The sequence below is a fragment of the Cervus canadensis genome, chromosome 4, assembly GCF_019320065.1.
Source record: "Cervus canadensis isolate Bull #8, Minnesota chromosome 4, ASM1932006v1, whole genome shotgun sequence".
Taxonomy (NCBI): Eukaryota; Metazoa; Chordata; class Mammalia; order Artiodactyla; family Cervidae; genus Cervus; species Cervus canadensis.
Window position 1 is genome coordinate 86,769,196 of NC_057389.1, and position 15,002 is coordinate 86,784,197.

Genomic DNA, 15,002 nt, shown 5'->3' on the forward strand with positions numbered 1-15,002 from the left:
AAAAATAATTTAATAGTCCATCTAGGCTGTGTCCCTGGGACCTGCTTGCCCTCCCTAAGCCCTTAGCTCCAAGCCACCCCACCCCACCCAGGGACCACCTCCCCACCCCACAAAGGACAGCTCCAACACCCCCAACCCTGGGGGCCTGGGTTTCCCCACAGTGTCCTCCCTGCACCCTTCCATTCCTAGAGAAGCTGGGCCACCGCACCCCGACCCCCCAGAACACAGCTCTGTTCCCACAACCCCTCGGTCCCCCCGCCTCGTGCTCAGCAGCAGAAGTGACTTCAGCGTGGCCCCTGGGAGCCTGCGATCAAGATGCAAAAGGGGCCAGGAGACAGGGAAGCAAGATCCGATTCACTCCAACACGGTTTATGCGCCGAGTCCAAGGGGGGAGACGGCCGGGAGGAGGCCCTAGGAGAGGGGTGAGCGCAGCCGCTCCAGGCCGTCCGCATACTGGAAGGTCGACCCCGTCTCGTGCGCGTACACGTCCAGGGCCACCTCGCAGCTCTCCCGCACCACACGCTCAGGGTCGGCCACGTGGGCCCGCAGGGCGGCCAGGCAGGCAGGCCGGGCGATGGCCCCCAGGGCCTCGGCGCACTCATGTCGTACCATGGGGCTCTCGGTGGGCCGCGCCAGGGCCGCCGCCAGCTGGGGCACTGCCGCCTCCTGCTGCATTTGGCCCAGAACGTAGCCGATCTCATGGCGGAAGAGGGCGCTGCCGCAGCGCAGACCTACAGGGGAAGGAGGTCACGGGCTGGGGTCACCACAGAGTGAGGAGGGGGCCTGGCATGGGGCACCGGGGGCCAGAGGGACCGAGAGGGGTCAAAAGGGGGTTCCTGTATCTGGGAGCACTCCCCAACACCCCACCCCCGCCAGTCCCGGAGTTCAGAGGTGGGACCTATGCCACGAGAGGGACTGGGGAGGCAGGGTGGGCCCATCCGGGCACTGGAAACAGCCCTCCCACCCGCCTCCCCGGGGGCCAGACTGGGTATGGCCTCCTCCTTCCGGTCCTGTCCCCCTGCACCCCCAACTCCATGCTGTGCCCCCACCGCCCAGTGTGATTTGCAGGCATCTTATACATTTGTGCTTCTGGGTCGTTTCCTGCACGATCCCCACACTCTATAGTCTTTGTGACCCTGACAGGCAGAGTCCCAGGCCTTTCACCAGCAGAGCCACACAGAGGGGCCACACTTCTCCTGATGGGGCCCCAACCCTTGGACCCGGGAGTGACCTGCCTGTGATCCGATGTCCTCTGGAGGCAGAGCTGGGACTGGAGGCCAGCCCGCCTGACTGTGCAGCTGCTGCTCCAGGCAACCACCCAGGACAAACCCACACCTGCCCCCTCTGCACTCCCGCCCTGCGTCCATGTGGTGATGATGTCCCAGCACCTCCCTGGCCAGAGAGGAAGCTCCAGGAAGACAGAGGGGCTCTGAGTGCTCTGTGGACCAGAAGCAGCCACCTCAGGCATGGGGGAAGGGAGCAAGGGACCCCAGGATTCCCAGAGGCCCCTCCTCTTCTTTTCTGCTGGAGGAGCCACAGCCCCTCAGACCTGCACAGGGCTCCCTGCAGAGCTGAGATGAAAATGCCACCAGTAACGGTAATGGGGGCCCCTGGGGTCAAACCCAAACTCTGCAACTGAGACTGCTGTGTGACCTTGGACAAGTCCCTCTGCCTCTCTGGGCCTAGGCTCCCACCACGGGGAAGTGGGGGTAATAAGAGCACCTGCCCCAGGATGCTATGCAGCTCTATGCAACAGATATGGCCACAGGGCCTCCCCAAGGGCCCCAACCCCGACCCCTGAAGCCCCTCCTCACCTTCGGCCAGTGCCAGGGCGGCCTCCTTGCCTCCGGCGTCGCGCAGGGCGAACATGGCTCGGTATCGGTCGAACAGTGGCCGGGCCTCGTCCAGCAGCGCCTCCCGCAGCCGCCCCAGGTCGCGGTCCTCAGCGGGCGGGGCCGGGTCCACAGACAGGTAGGGCCCCCGGACCGCTGACTCCCCCTTGTGCTGCTGCAGCCACTCCAGCCGCCGGACAGCCAGCTGGCATGTCTCGGCCACCTGCAGGGAGAGGGGCACACAGGCGGCCACTGGGGACGGGAGGGAAGGGAGTGGACATGCCAGCTCCCCCTCCAGCCCCCAGGGCTCCCGGTTTAGCAGGGGCAGAGCCCACAGACTCTGGACTAATTGATCCTTCCAGGCTGGAAACAACCAGCAGGGACTGCTGTGATCAGGGAGTGATAGGGGAACAGTGGGTCAGGAGGAGTCACTCGGAGGTGACCAGTGAGAAAAGCATCAGGTGGGATCAGCCAGTGCAAAGGCCCCAAGGCAGGACTGTCAGGGGGGTGCCAGCAACAGACATGACCTGAGGAGGCCAGGCCAGACTGCTTAAGACTACTGTCCTAAAGGTGATGACAAACCATGAGTCTTGAGGCAGAGAATAGATTAACAGATGATGGATGATAAATAAAAGTGATCCCTCCACACACAGGAGCATCACTCGGTCCTGAAAAGGGGAGAAGTCCAGACACCTGCTACCACGTGGATGGACCCTGAGACCACGGTGCTCAGTGAGAGAAGTAGACACAGAAGGACACACAGGGTGTGATTCCACTGACGGGAAACATGCAGAGCAGGCAGGTCCTCAGACACAGAGAGTGGGTTCCTGGAGGTCAGGGGCTTGGGGAGGGGATGGGGAGTGACTGCTCATGGGGATGAGGCTTCCTTCTGGGGGGATGGCCTGTTCTGGGAATCAGACAGTGGTGATGGTTTTATAACTCTATGGATGTACGAAGTGAAAGTCAAAGTCACTCAATTGTGTCTGACCCTCTGAGATGCCATGGACTATACAGTCCAATGAAATTGTCTAGGCCAGAATACTGGAGTGGGTAGTCTTTCCCTTCTCCAGGGGATCTTCCCAACCCAGGGATCAAACCCAGGTCTCTGGCATTGCAGGTGGATTCTTTATCAGCTGAGCCACTAAAAACCACCCAAATGCACACTTTCAGGGAGTGAGTTTTATGGTATGTGACACATCTCAATAAAGCCGTTGTTTAAAGAAAAACTAAGGAACACGGCAGGGAGACATTGGATGAGGCTGGGTGGAGATGAAGAGGTGGGTGGGTTGGGAAATCTACACGATGGAGGGACTGCCCATGGGAGGCTAGGGGAGAGGTGAGTGGGGGCTGGGCTGGCGCCACTGGAGCAGGGTAGGTGTTACGTGTGAATCAAGAATTCAGTTTTTTAAAAGTGAAGAGTCCAGTTTTGCCCAAAGAGGCAGTAGCCGGCGTCCATCCTGACTGCAGCCCTCTTTCAGCATCCCTGGGCCAGGTGGTCACCCTGGCAACCAGACACAGGGTCTGAGGCCAGTTCCTGGACCCAAGATGGGGGTGGGCATGGGGGGGGTGCTGCGTTACCTCGACGACAGGGTCAGTAGAGTACTGCTTCAGGATCTCCAGCACCTCTGGGTCCCCAATGGCCCCCAGGGCCTCCCCTGAGAAGAACAGGGCAGAGAGTGCACATTAGCTGGTGAGGAAACACCTCAGATGCCTTCCCCCACTGCCCCTGCCTGTGTCCTGTGGATGGGCCACCCAGCCATGAGTTTTGGAGCAGGGACCAGTCCAGCCCTGAATCAATCTGCACCAATGAGTGTCCCTTCCCCAGAAATCAGACTTTGCTGGAACCTGGCTCAGACCCCACACTGGCCCACAGCCCTAGAGCTCATGGCCCAGAGGGGAGACGCAGAAAAGCATGTCCTTACAACTTGGGGACATGGGTGGTGAGAGCCAAGAACATTCTGCTGAGTCGAGTCCATCATGGAGAGCCCTGAAAACCTGGAGGTTTCCAAGCTGCCATGTGGGCAAGGAGGGTCAGCAGACAGGTACCATCCTGCCTCAGGGCCTTTGCACCACCCAGAACCCCTTTCCCCAGACAACTACATAGATTACTCCCTTACTCCACTTGGATCTCTGTCCAGCAATTAAAAACAGCAATGCTGGACTTCCCTGGTGGTTCAGTGGTTGAGACTCTGAGCTTCAAATGCACTGGGCGCAGGTTCAATCCCTGGTCAAGGAACTAGGATCCCACACGTCCCATGGAAAGGCAAAAAAAAAAAAAGGCAACACCTCTGGTACCCCCTCCCAGGCTTTATTTTCCTCCTTCACACTTAGGTAAGTGTTTACACCATTACATGACTGGGTATTCCAGAAAATGGGTTCAAACATTTCTCTGTAAGAAGAGCTCCCAGTGGAGTCAATGGTTGGGATCCTGAGAGGAGTCCAAGGAAGCCTGGCAAAGCTGGAGACTATCTTGGGGAAATATTCAAAAGGACCAAGAACAATCATAAATGGAAACACAGCCCCTCACTGGCTATCTGAGTCTCTTGTGAGAACAGCACCTGGCCCACAGTAGATGATTTGTCCAGTGAATTTCCTGGCAGTCCAGTGGTTAGGACTCCATGCCTTCTCTGCAGAGGCACAGGTTTGATCCCTGGTTGAGGAACTAAGATCCCACAAGCCATCTGGAGTGGCCATAAAAAGAAAAAAAATTGTCCAGTAAGTGAAGTGACTGAGTAACCTCAGGTTGGCCGTCTATGGCCACTGCCTATCTTTGTATGAGCAAAGAATGGTATTTCCAATTTTAACTTTTTTTTTTTTTTTTAAGTCACTCAGTCGTGTCTGACTCTTGGCAAACCCATGGACTGTAGCCTGCCAGGCTCCCCTGTTCATGGGATTCTCCAGGCAAGAATACTGGAGTGGGTTGTCATTTCCTTCCCCAGGGGATCTTCCTGACCCAGGGATCAAGCCCAGGTCTCCCGCATTGTCTGTGTATTTTCTTTTAATCAAAGAGACCAGGGACTTCAGGTGGTCCAATGGTAAAGACTCTGAGCTTCCAGTGCAAGGGGTGTGGGTTCAATCCCTGGTGAAAGATCTAAGATACCACATGACACATGGAGCGACAGAAAAAATAAAAACAAAAACAAAGGGATCACAATTTATGACTCGTGAAATTCATATCTCAGGGCCCATAAAGCTGGACTGGCTGGAGGCAACGCCCATCTATTACCTGGGGTTTATTGGCTCTCCTGCTTCGGCAGCAGAGCTGAGACGTGGGGCAGAGATGGTCGGAGGCATTCACCACCCACCCCTCTCAGTGCTCGCCAGGCACACCCGCACCTCGTCCCTGCTCACCTGCCTCGTGGCGCACCATGGGCTCCTGGCGGGTGTCCCGCAGCACGTCCAGCAGCATGGGGATGGCCCGCCGGTCCTGCATTTGGCCCAGGCAGTAGGCCAGCTCATGCTTGAGCAGGGCTGAGTCATCATCGAAGGCCCGGCTGATCCAGGCAATGGCCACTGGACCCCCGAGCCCACGCAGTGTGAACAGTGCCCGGAAGCGGGCCTGCAGGGGCTGCTGGGGGTCAACCAGTGTCTGCCCCACTGCCTCCACCTCCTGCTCCGTCACCATGGCGATGCTGCCTTCCTCCCCACTTGGGCTAAAGCAGGGGACTCTCAGCTTGAGAACCTGCTGGGGGCAGAAACCGAGACGCCCTGTTAAAGGTGCCATTTGCTGCTAGCTGACTCCGTTCATCTCAGAGTTAGGACCTCAGAGGGGTGGTTTCCAAACTGCAGAACAGCCTGGGTGTCTGGGTCTGGCCCTGCCTACCTGCTGTGTGGCCTTCCCTAAGGCCCTTTTCCTCTCTGGGCCTGTGGCCTCGATCTACATCACCAATGACCTCAGCAGACCAATGGTCTGCTGGCCACACAGCAGCCAGAGGGGCTATGGAGACTGGTTCCCAACATGGCCTTCAGGGACCCTCACCTCCTGGTGTTTGTGGACTTTTGGACCTCACCCCCAACCCCACAGCGAATAGGGCTGACCCGGGTGAATAACGGGATATGAGAGAAAAGGTAATGTGACGTGGGAGGGTCGTAAGGGACCCTGTGGCTTCCTCCTTGTGGCTCCAGGGGCCCATATGGTGGAGAAACTGAAGCCTCCCACCCCCAGCCCCAGCCCAGCCCTCAGATGATGTAGCCCGGCCAGGGTCTGCATGCAACCTCATGTGAGATCAGAGATCAGAGCCACAGCCACCCGGCTAAACCAGGCCCGGATCCCTGACCCACAGAGACTGAAAAATAGCATTACTACTGTTTAGAGCTGCTGAGGACGTCCCCGGTGGTCTAGTGGTTAAGAATCTGCCTTCCAGTGCAGGGGACGCAGGTTCCATCCCTGGTCGGGGAGCTAAGATCCTACATTGTTGTTGTTGGTCAGCTGCTAAAACTCTGAAGGCAGGGACTGAGTGCTAGTCACCCCTGTACTCCCAACACACAATTCCTGAATAAGAACAATGACCATGGACTTCCCTGGCGGTCCAGCGGTTAAGAATCTGCCTGCCAATGCAAGGGACACTGATTTGATCCCTGGTCTGGGAAGATGTCACAGGCTGTGGGGCAACTAAGCCTGCGAGCCACAGCTGCTGAGCCAGGGTGCTGCCATACTGAAGCCCGCGAGCAGCCTAGAGCCTGTGCTCCACAACAGGAGAAGCCACCGCAATGAGAAGCCCACACACGGCAATTAGAGAAAGCCTGCAAGACCCAGCACAACCAAAAAATAATTTTTTTTTTTTTTTTAAAGAAAAGTAAGGGACTTCCCTGGCTGTCCTGTGGTTAAAAATTCACCTTCCAAGGCACAGGGTGTGGGTTCCATCCCTAGTTGGAAAGTTGAGATCCCACATGCCTTGTGGCCAAAATGCCAAGACATAAAACAGAAGCAATATTGTAACAAATTCAACAAAGACTTTAAAAATCATCTACATCCAAAAAAAAAAAATTAAAAAGAACAATGACCATAACAAAAATAGCAACTGACATTTACACAGGATGCGCTACATGCCAGTCATCTGTTCTAAGCCCTGACACTCCTAAACTCGCTCCGTCCTCCCCATAACCCTTTGAGACAAGCACCATGGTCGTCAGTGTTTCACAGGAGGGCCAACCACCACAGAGAGGTGAAGCACTTGCCTAGGAGCCCAGTGAAGAGTTAGAGGTCCCGGCAGCTGGGCTCCAGAGTCAAGGTCTAAACCACAAATGCAGGGTTGAAAGGATTAAAATGAAAGGGCGCAGCTGAGGCTGGTCTTCATCCTCCAGACCAGTAAGGACGCTTCGTGAACCTGACGAGCAGGCTGTGGCTCCCAGCGGAGCCAGTAGGGCCAACCTGGTATAATAAGGGAGGTGAGGTTGTCTGAGCACAGGTGACCATCAAAGAAGGTGGCACTCAAAACAGGGATCATCAGGGACTTCCCTGGTGGCCCGCTGGCTAAGTTTCTGAGCTCCCAATGCAGGACCTGGCTTTGAACCCTAGTCAGGGAACTAGATCCCTTAGGCCACAACTAAGATTCGGCGCAGCCAGATGAATAAATGAATACATAAATAAACACAAAAGAGGGACCATCAGAAACTGCAGAAGCCAGGGGTGAGTAAGCTCATTAGGGATCATCCAGATTCGACTCATTGTTCTACAACAGATGAGCTGTGACCTGTCTGGGGTCACACAGCCAAGTCAGGACTCCTGACTCCCGGTCTGTGCAGGGACTCCTTCGAGACACAAAGGAGAAACACTATTTTGCTTCCTGCTGTGTCCCCAAGGCCTAGCACAGTGTCTGTATCCACAGCAGCAGGCACTTAAGTATTGTCGAATGAACTGATTATCCACTGCCTGCCAGGCAGGGTACTGAGCACCTTATACACAGTATAACTCTGTATCATCTGTAAAACGGATTTAAGGGGCACAGGGAACTCACTGAGTTGCTGCGAATGGAATTACACCCATAGAGCACTTAATACCACCGCTGGTACTTACTATGCATTTGATAAACCAGAGCTGGTGTTAAGTTACTTCTGCGTGTAGCCCAACATCCACTTCTGTGTTGAGGAGGGTAAAGTGTGCGTGTTGCGGGGTACACCTGGCCACCTGGACGCCCACTACTCATACTTCTAGGTCCATTTTTTCAGTGGGAAGGGGGACAAGGGTGTGAACGTGGGGTTACAGAGATCAGTCCCCAATCAAGGCATGGGGAATCCGCTCGCCCCTGCAAAGTTGTGTCTCAGAGACAGACTTCAATGAAGCATGAGTAAGAGATGGAAGAAGGGAAGTTCGGAATTCCCGAAATCCGCCCCCTCTAAACCAAGAATTCCCAACAAAAAGACCTCCGATAACTAACCCCCACCCCCATCCCCGCTAAAAGGCAGGTCGCCCCAACACGGCATCCCTCGGGGCAGCTCCCAGGATCCCCCAGCAACGACCGGCTCCGCAAAGCTCCTTGGAAAAGACTCCCAGGAACTGATATCTCATGGCATCACTGACTCAATGGACATGAGTTTGAGCGAACTCCGGGAGATGATGAAGGAAAGTCTGACATGCTGCAATCCATGGGGCAGCAAAGTGTCAGACACAACTAAGCGACTGAAAAACAAGATCCGTTTACGTGTGTCCTCCAGAACCTGATGCTTCACAGTTTGGTTCTCCCAGAACCCCGAGAAAGAAGTCACCCAACATGGGACCTTCCCCCGCCCCCCACGTGCTGGTTCTTCACTACGCGCATCTCCGGAGACAGGGTCTGCAGAACTGGAGCAAAATAGTTCGCCGGGACCTCCCAGAAGGGAGGCGTTTCTACTCCCCAGCGAAAGAATCCCAGCGCCGGGACCCCAGTGAGGCGTCCTCCCCGTCCCCCTCGCCTCCAGAACACCCCAGTGAGTTACCAGATCGGAGAATTCACCGGACCGCCCGCTCCGCGGCCGCTGCCACCAACACTTCACCAACCGCGACACTGCTACAGCGCTCTGGGGGCCGCCATCTTGCCGCCCGCGTGACCAGGCCGGACGGCACCAACGCCCCGCTGAGGGAGGATCCAATCTAAGGCTCCGCAGCGTGAGTGGGCCCGCAAGCCCGAGTTAGCAACGGTGCCATAGCTCACACTCACACCTCATGAGGGATCTACGGGCACTTCTCAGGGAAAGGGAAGAGCAGCTTCCATCCTTTACACGCAAGAGATTTTCTCTCCGGCCTCCCCACCCGGTACGACGAATGGAAATGGTTTGTCCCGATTCAGCCGAAGAGGTGGGGCAGGCAAGCGACGCCCCTTGCTTAGTGCTCCTGGGGCGTGGTCAAGTCTCAGGGGCGTGGCCAATGGACTAGCTAAATGCTAGATAGGGGGGAATGAAAAAAAGGACTTGACCTAGTCATTTATTCATTCATTTATTTATTCATTTAACAAACACTTTATGGGACTTCCCTGGTGGTCCGGTGATTAAGACACACTCCCAGTGCAGGGGGCTCAGGTTTGCTCCCTGGTTAGGGAACTAAGATCCCACCTGCTGTATGGCTCTCCTCCCCACCAAAAAAGAAAACAGACCGGAGGGACGGTGGAGGCAAAGAGAAGTATTCAGATTCTGAGTTAATTTTGAAGGTGGAACGAACAGGTTTTGCACCTGGATTGCATATGGCATTTGGGAGAGTTCCGATCAGGATAAGCGCAAGGTTTCCTACACGTACAGTGGATGGAGCCACCATGAACCATCCAGTTCAGTTCAGTGGCTCAGTCGTGTCCGACTCTGTGATTCCCATGGACTGCAGCACGCCAGGCTTCCCTGTCCATCACCAGCTCCCGGAGCTTGCTCAAACTCATGTCCATCCAGTCAGTGATGCCATCCAACCATCTCATCCTTTGTTCTCCCCTTCTCCTCCTGCCTTCAATCTTTCTCAGCATCACGGGCTTTTCCAATGAGTTAGTTCTTTGCATCAGCTGGCCAAAGAATTGGAGCTTCAGCTTCAGCATCAGTCCTTCCAATGAATATTCAGGACTGATTTCCTTTAGGATGGACTGGTTGGATCTCCTTGCTGTCCAAGGGACTCTCGAGTCTTCTCCAACACCACAGTTCAAAGGCATCAGTGCTTCAGCACTCAGCTTTCTTTATGGTCCAACTCTCACATCCATACATGACTACTGGAAAAACCATAGCTTTGACTAGACTGACCTTTGTGGGTAAAGTAATGTCTCTGCTTTTTAATATACTGCCTAGGTTTGTTACAGCTTTTCTTCCAAGGAGCAAGCACCATTAACCTCCCTATACTAACCATCCAGTTGACTCTACTTCTGAAATATGAAATAGAGTTGGAATTCAGTCACTTCATTCATCTTACCGCTTTGTCTCCAGGATGCTGCCTACAAAGAAAAGAGAGCTTGTAAGGTATTATGTCAAAATAGTAGTTCCTCAAAAAGTTAAACAGAATTAGCATGAAAAAAGTGAAAGTCACTCAGTCATGTCAGTGTCTTGTCTCTTTGAGACCCCATGGACTGTAGCCTGCCAGGCTCCTCTGTCCATGGAATTCTCCAGGCCAGAATACTGAAATGGGTAGCCCTTCCCTTCTCCAGGGATCGAACCCAGGTCTCCCACATTGCAGGTAGATTCTTTACCATCCTGAGCCACCAGGGAAGCCCAAGAATACTGGAGTGGGTAGCCTATCCTTTCTCCAACAGATCTTCCCGATCAAGGAATTGAACCAGGGTTTCCTGCATATGATCCAACAATTCCACTCCTAGAGAGAAATGAAAGCAGGGACTCCATAATTGCACACCCATGTTCATCACAGCGTTATTCACAGTGACCTCAGACCTTGGTAACCTGTAGCATATTTTGTCTCTATGAATTTGACTACTCTCGGAACCTTAGCAAGTGGGATCAAACAATATTTGTCCTTTTGTGCCTGGTTTATTTTGCTGAGCATAGTTAGCTTCAGAGTTCATCCACACTGTAGCATATGTCAGAACTTCCTTCCTTTTTAATTTCCTTCCTATTGCATGAGTGGAACCACATTTTGTTTATCTATTCATCCATCAGTGGATATTTGGATTGTTTCCACCTTTTGGCTATTGTAAATAATGCTGCTATGAACATTGGTGTACAAAGAGGTGTACCTCTTTGAGTCCCTATTTTCAAATCTTCTGGGCATATACCCAAGAGTGGAATTTCTAGATCATATAGTAGTTCTATGTTTAACTCTTTGAGGAACTGCTGAACTGTTGTCTATAGCTGCACTATCTTATGTTCCCACCAGCAACAAACAAGGATTCCAATTCTTCCTCTTTCTCATAGAAACCCTTGTTATTTTCTGCTGTTTTTTTCAGTTTTTTTTTTTTTTTATGTACACCATTTTTTAAATCTTCATTGAATTTGTTACAATATTGCTTCCATTTTATGTTCTGGGTTCCTTTTTTTTCTTTTTTTTTTTTTTTTGGCTAAGAGGCATCTGGCATCTTTCTTTCTCAGGAATCAAACCCATACCCTCTGAATTGTCCGTACCCTCTGAATTGGAAGGCAAAGTTGCAACCACTGGACCACCAGGGAAGTGTTAGGGAAATTAAAATGGAGGAAGTCCTGTTCAGATTTCAGAAGCAGGGTAGCAGGCCTCTGACCTGCTTCTGACCTGCCTAGACACTGCGGGGATTCTGTGTCTGCCTGCAAGCACAGCAAGCCAGGCAGCACTATAGATATGAAAGGAAGTGAGTCCTGGAATCTCTTAAGCCTCTGAGGATCTGGTCAACCCCCTGGGGTTTAAGAAGTCTTATGACTCATGAGGTGAAACAAACAGTGTTGTAAAAGTTCAAAGAAAAGCCTGAGCTAAAATTTTGCGCTCAAACTGATGATGATATCATTTTCTGCCTGGGATTAGAAGTGGGCGTGCCCGAAACTGCAATTTGAAATCTTACCAGTTGGCTGGATGCACCACCTGAGACCTATCCTGTTAACAAGGGACTTCCTAATGCTGTTCAAGTCTGGATGTTGGTCAGCCGAATCTGGTGATGTGTGTGCTGTTAGTTTTCTCTATTGTTTCTATTTCCTTCCTTTAAAAAAAAAATTATTTACTTATTTCTGGCTGCCCTGGGTCTTTGCTGTTTTTGCATGGGCTTTCTCTAGTTGCAGTGAGCAGAGACTACTCTTTGTTGTGGTACTCAGGCTTCTCATTGCAATGACTTTTGTTGCAGAGCTCTAGGCATACAGGCTTCAGTAGCTGCAGTTCCTGGGCTCTAAAGAGTTATGGTGGACAGGTTTAGTTGCTCTGAGGCATGTGGGATCTTCCAAGATCAGGGATTGAATCATGTCCCCTGCATTGGGAGACAGATTCTTTACCACTGAGCCACCAGCAAAGCCCTCTATTTCTCTTTTTTTAATGGCTGCATCTTGAAATTAAATCAAATAATCCTCTATTAAATATTGTAAGTGTTTATTGTGTGTTTGACAAGTGGTTTCTTTTCTTAAGGAATCCTTTGAACCTAAAAGGAAAATAAAACTTTTGGCAAACAGGAAGTCTTGTTATTTTCTTTTTGATAGTAGCCATCCTAATGGATGTGACGTGTGCAACTTGTTTGGAGATGCATTAAAAAGTGAGATATACTGGTGAATGGATAAAAGGATGGATAAATACAGAATAGGGCAAAATTAGCAAAGTGTTCATTGAGAAAGTGGACAGTAGGCATATGACAATTCATTGTAAAAGTCTTTCAATTTTTCTGTATACTTGAAAGTTTTCATTATAAACTGTTTGAAAAATAGGTGGTGGGGAAAAGGAGGGCAATATCTATTCTCCGTGTTTCAGCATTCCAACGTTAAATATTTGAAAAGTGTTTTAACTATTAAATGAGGAATCTTTGAGTCTGCAAATCCATTTTGAGGAATTTCACTGACACTAAGGGTAAAAAAAAAGTGAAAAAAGAAGCATTCGTTTCCACATTATTTGAAATGGCAAAAAAAAAACCCACTAACTTCCTTTTCTGCCTCCCTCAGCGTTCAGTTCTCATCCTCACTCACTTGGACCAGTAAAGGCGCCTCCACCCTGAACACCCCCGCCCCACCTCTCTCCTTTCCCCCACATTCTGTCCTCCCCGAGGAAGCCACCTGAGGGCGCCTGTGAGCACCAGCGACTGCTCCCGCCCTCAACACCACAGTCTGTCTTCCCCGCACCAGCCACTAGAGGGAGCGTGTGAGCGCCGGAGTCAGGCACCGCCTTTGCTCTGCGCGCAGCCCTCCAGGGCTCCCACCACCCTGAGTAAAAGCCTGCGTCCTCGTGCAGCCCACGAGGCCTTGCACGACCTGCCCGTCCTCTCCGAGCCCTCTTTTGCTTCCTCTCTCCCCCGCGCCCACTCTGCTCCAGAAACACGGCCTCCCCGCTGTTCCTCCAACACACCAGACACAGTCCTACACCCAAGCCTTTGTGTATGCTGTGCCCTCTGCCTGGAAGACGTGGTCCTCCAAACACCTTTGTTCACTCTTTCACTCAAGTGCCAAGTGTTTGCTCCTTTGCGCAAATGTTACCTCCTCCAGGAAGCCTACCTGGGCATTTTAATTACTTCAGTCTCTGCAGTCCTTTACCCAGTCCCCTGATTTATTCTTCTCCACAGCATCTATATTTTACTGTATGTGGGAGCTCACTCACTTTAGTCGTGTCCAACTCTTTTCGATCCCGTGGACTGTAGCCAGCCACGCTCCTCTGTCCATGGGGATTCTCCAGGCAAGAACACTGGAGTGGGTTGCCATGCCCTCCTCTAGGGGATCTTTCCAACCCAGGGCTCAAATCCTTGTCTCCTGCATTGGCATGTGGATTCTTACCACTGAGCCACCCAGGAAGCCCATATTTTACTGTACATTTTTACTTAATTGCTTTGTTTACTACTTTCACCACTAGGACACACTAGGATGTAAGCACCATGAGAGCAGCGATTTACGTCTGATTTGTTCTCCATGATGAGATACAATGGTGTGCTGGTTAATGAACAACCTGAAAAAAATAATTTAAAACCCTGATTTGCAGTATTTGCCAATTCTTGGCATGTAAATATTCCCATCACGGCCTGGTCACAAAATTCCTGATAGAGTCTCTTGTGAGTCAATGTATATTGAATCACTAAGTGGATCCCCAACTGCCGTTCCATGCCTGGCACAAAATAGATGCTGAAGGACTTCCTTTGTGGTCCAGTGGTTGAGACTCTGCCTGCCAACGCAGCGGACACAGGTTTGATCCCTGGTCTGGGAAGATTTCACATGCTGAGGGGCAACTAAGCCTGTTGGCCACAGCTACTGAAGCCGGAGGACCCTAGAGCCCGTGCTCTGTGACAGGAGAAGCCCAGGCACTGCAACTAGAGAGGAGCCCCCGATCACCACAACTAGAAAAAAACCCATGTAGCAACGAAATCACAACATAGCCAAAAGTGAATAAATAAACACAGGACCGAATTAAAAAAAAAAAATCAAAGAAAGCAAGGCACAGACTCAATAATGTGGTCTCATTTATGTCATGTGAGAGCTGAAAACGAATTTTCAGATGAGACACAGAAAGAAAGAGAATAGAGTTTATTAGAGTTTAGAGTTTATTAGAGTTTAATAGAGTTTATTAGTCGCAGTTGGAGCAGCAGGCCAGCTTCCAGAGAGCCAGGGAGAGGTAACGCTGAACGAGGTTTGTCTGCCTGTTTTTATAGCTGGGGAGCCAACAAATCGGCGAGAAGGGCCTGATAGTTTCTGTTCCCTGTTCTGAGGCCCTTCGGGTTTATCTTGTTCCTTTGTCCCTTGAAAAGTGAAAGTGTTAGTTTCTCAGTTGTTTCTGACTCTTTTCGACCCCATGGACTGTAGCCCACCAGGCTCCTCTGCCCATGCGATTGACCAGGCGAGAATACTGGAGTGGGTTGTCATTCCTTTCTCTACAGGATCCTCCCAACTCAGGGACTGAACCTGGGTCTCCCGCATTGCAGGCAGATTCTTTACCACCTGAGCCTTTGCCCCTTGAACACCACAATTTAGATAAATGGACTTAGATATGTAAATTACATATGGGCTTCCCACCTGGCTCACTGGTAAAGAATCCACCTGCATGTGCATGAGATGAGTTGGATTCCAGATGCCCTGGAGCAACTAAGCCACATTGCTGAGGCTTTGCTTTAGATCCCGCAAGTCACAACTGGAGCC

General features: G+C 51.9%; 1 protein-coding gene across 3 annotated transcripts in view; it reads right to left on the reverse strand.

The window, feature by feature from the left end:
* Window positions 1-15,002, reverse strand: part of DOHH (deoxyhypusine hydroxylase) — a 23,048-nt gene continuing 8,046 nt past the window's right edge. Inside the window, exons 1-5 of one of the 3 annotated variants that reach the window (XM_043466162.1) lie at window positions 8,748-9,062; window positions 5,184-5,514; window positions 3,411-3,487; window positions 1,815-2,055; window positions 1-731 (exon numbers count right to left, since the gene is read on the reverse strand). In XM_043466162.1, the coding sequence (XP_043322097.1) occupies window positions 412-731; window positions 1,815-2,055; window positions 3,411-3,487; window positions 5,184-5,457 (912 nt within the window). In that variant the 5' untranslated portion in view covers window positions 5,458-5,514; window positions 8,748-9,062 and the 3' untranslated portion in view covers window positions 1-411. Of the gene's footprint in view, window positions 732-1,814; window positions 2,056-3,410; window positions 3,488-5,183; window positions 5,518-8,747; window positions 9,063-15,002 lie in introns of those variants that run through there. The other 2 variants (XM_043466161.1, XM_043466163.1) reach the window with 2 other exon arrangements.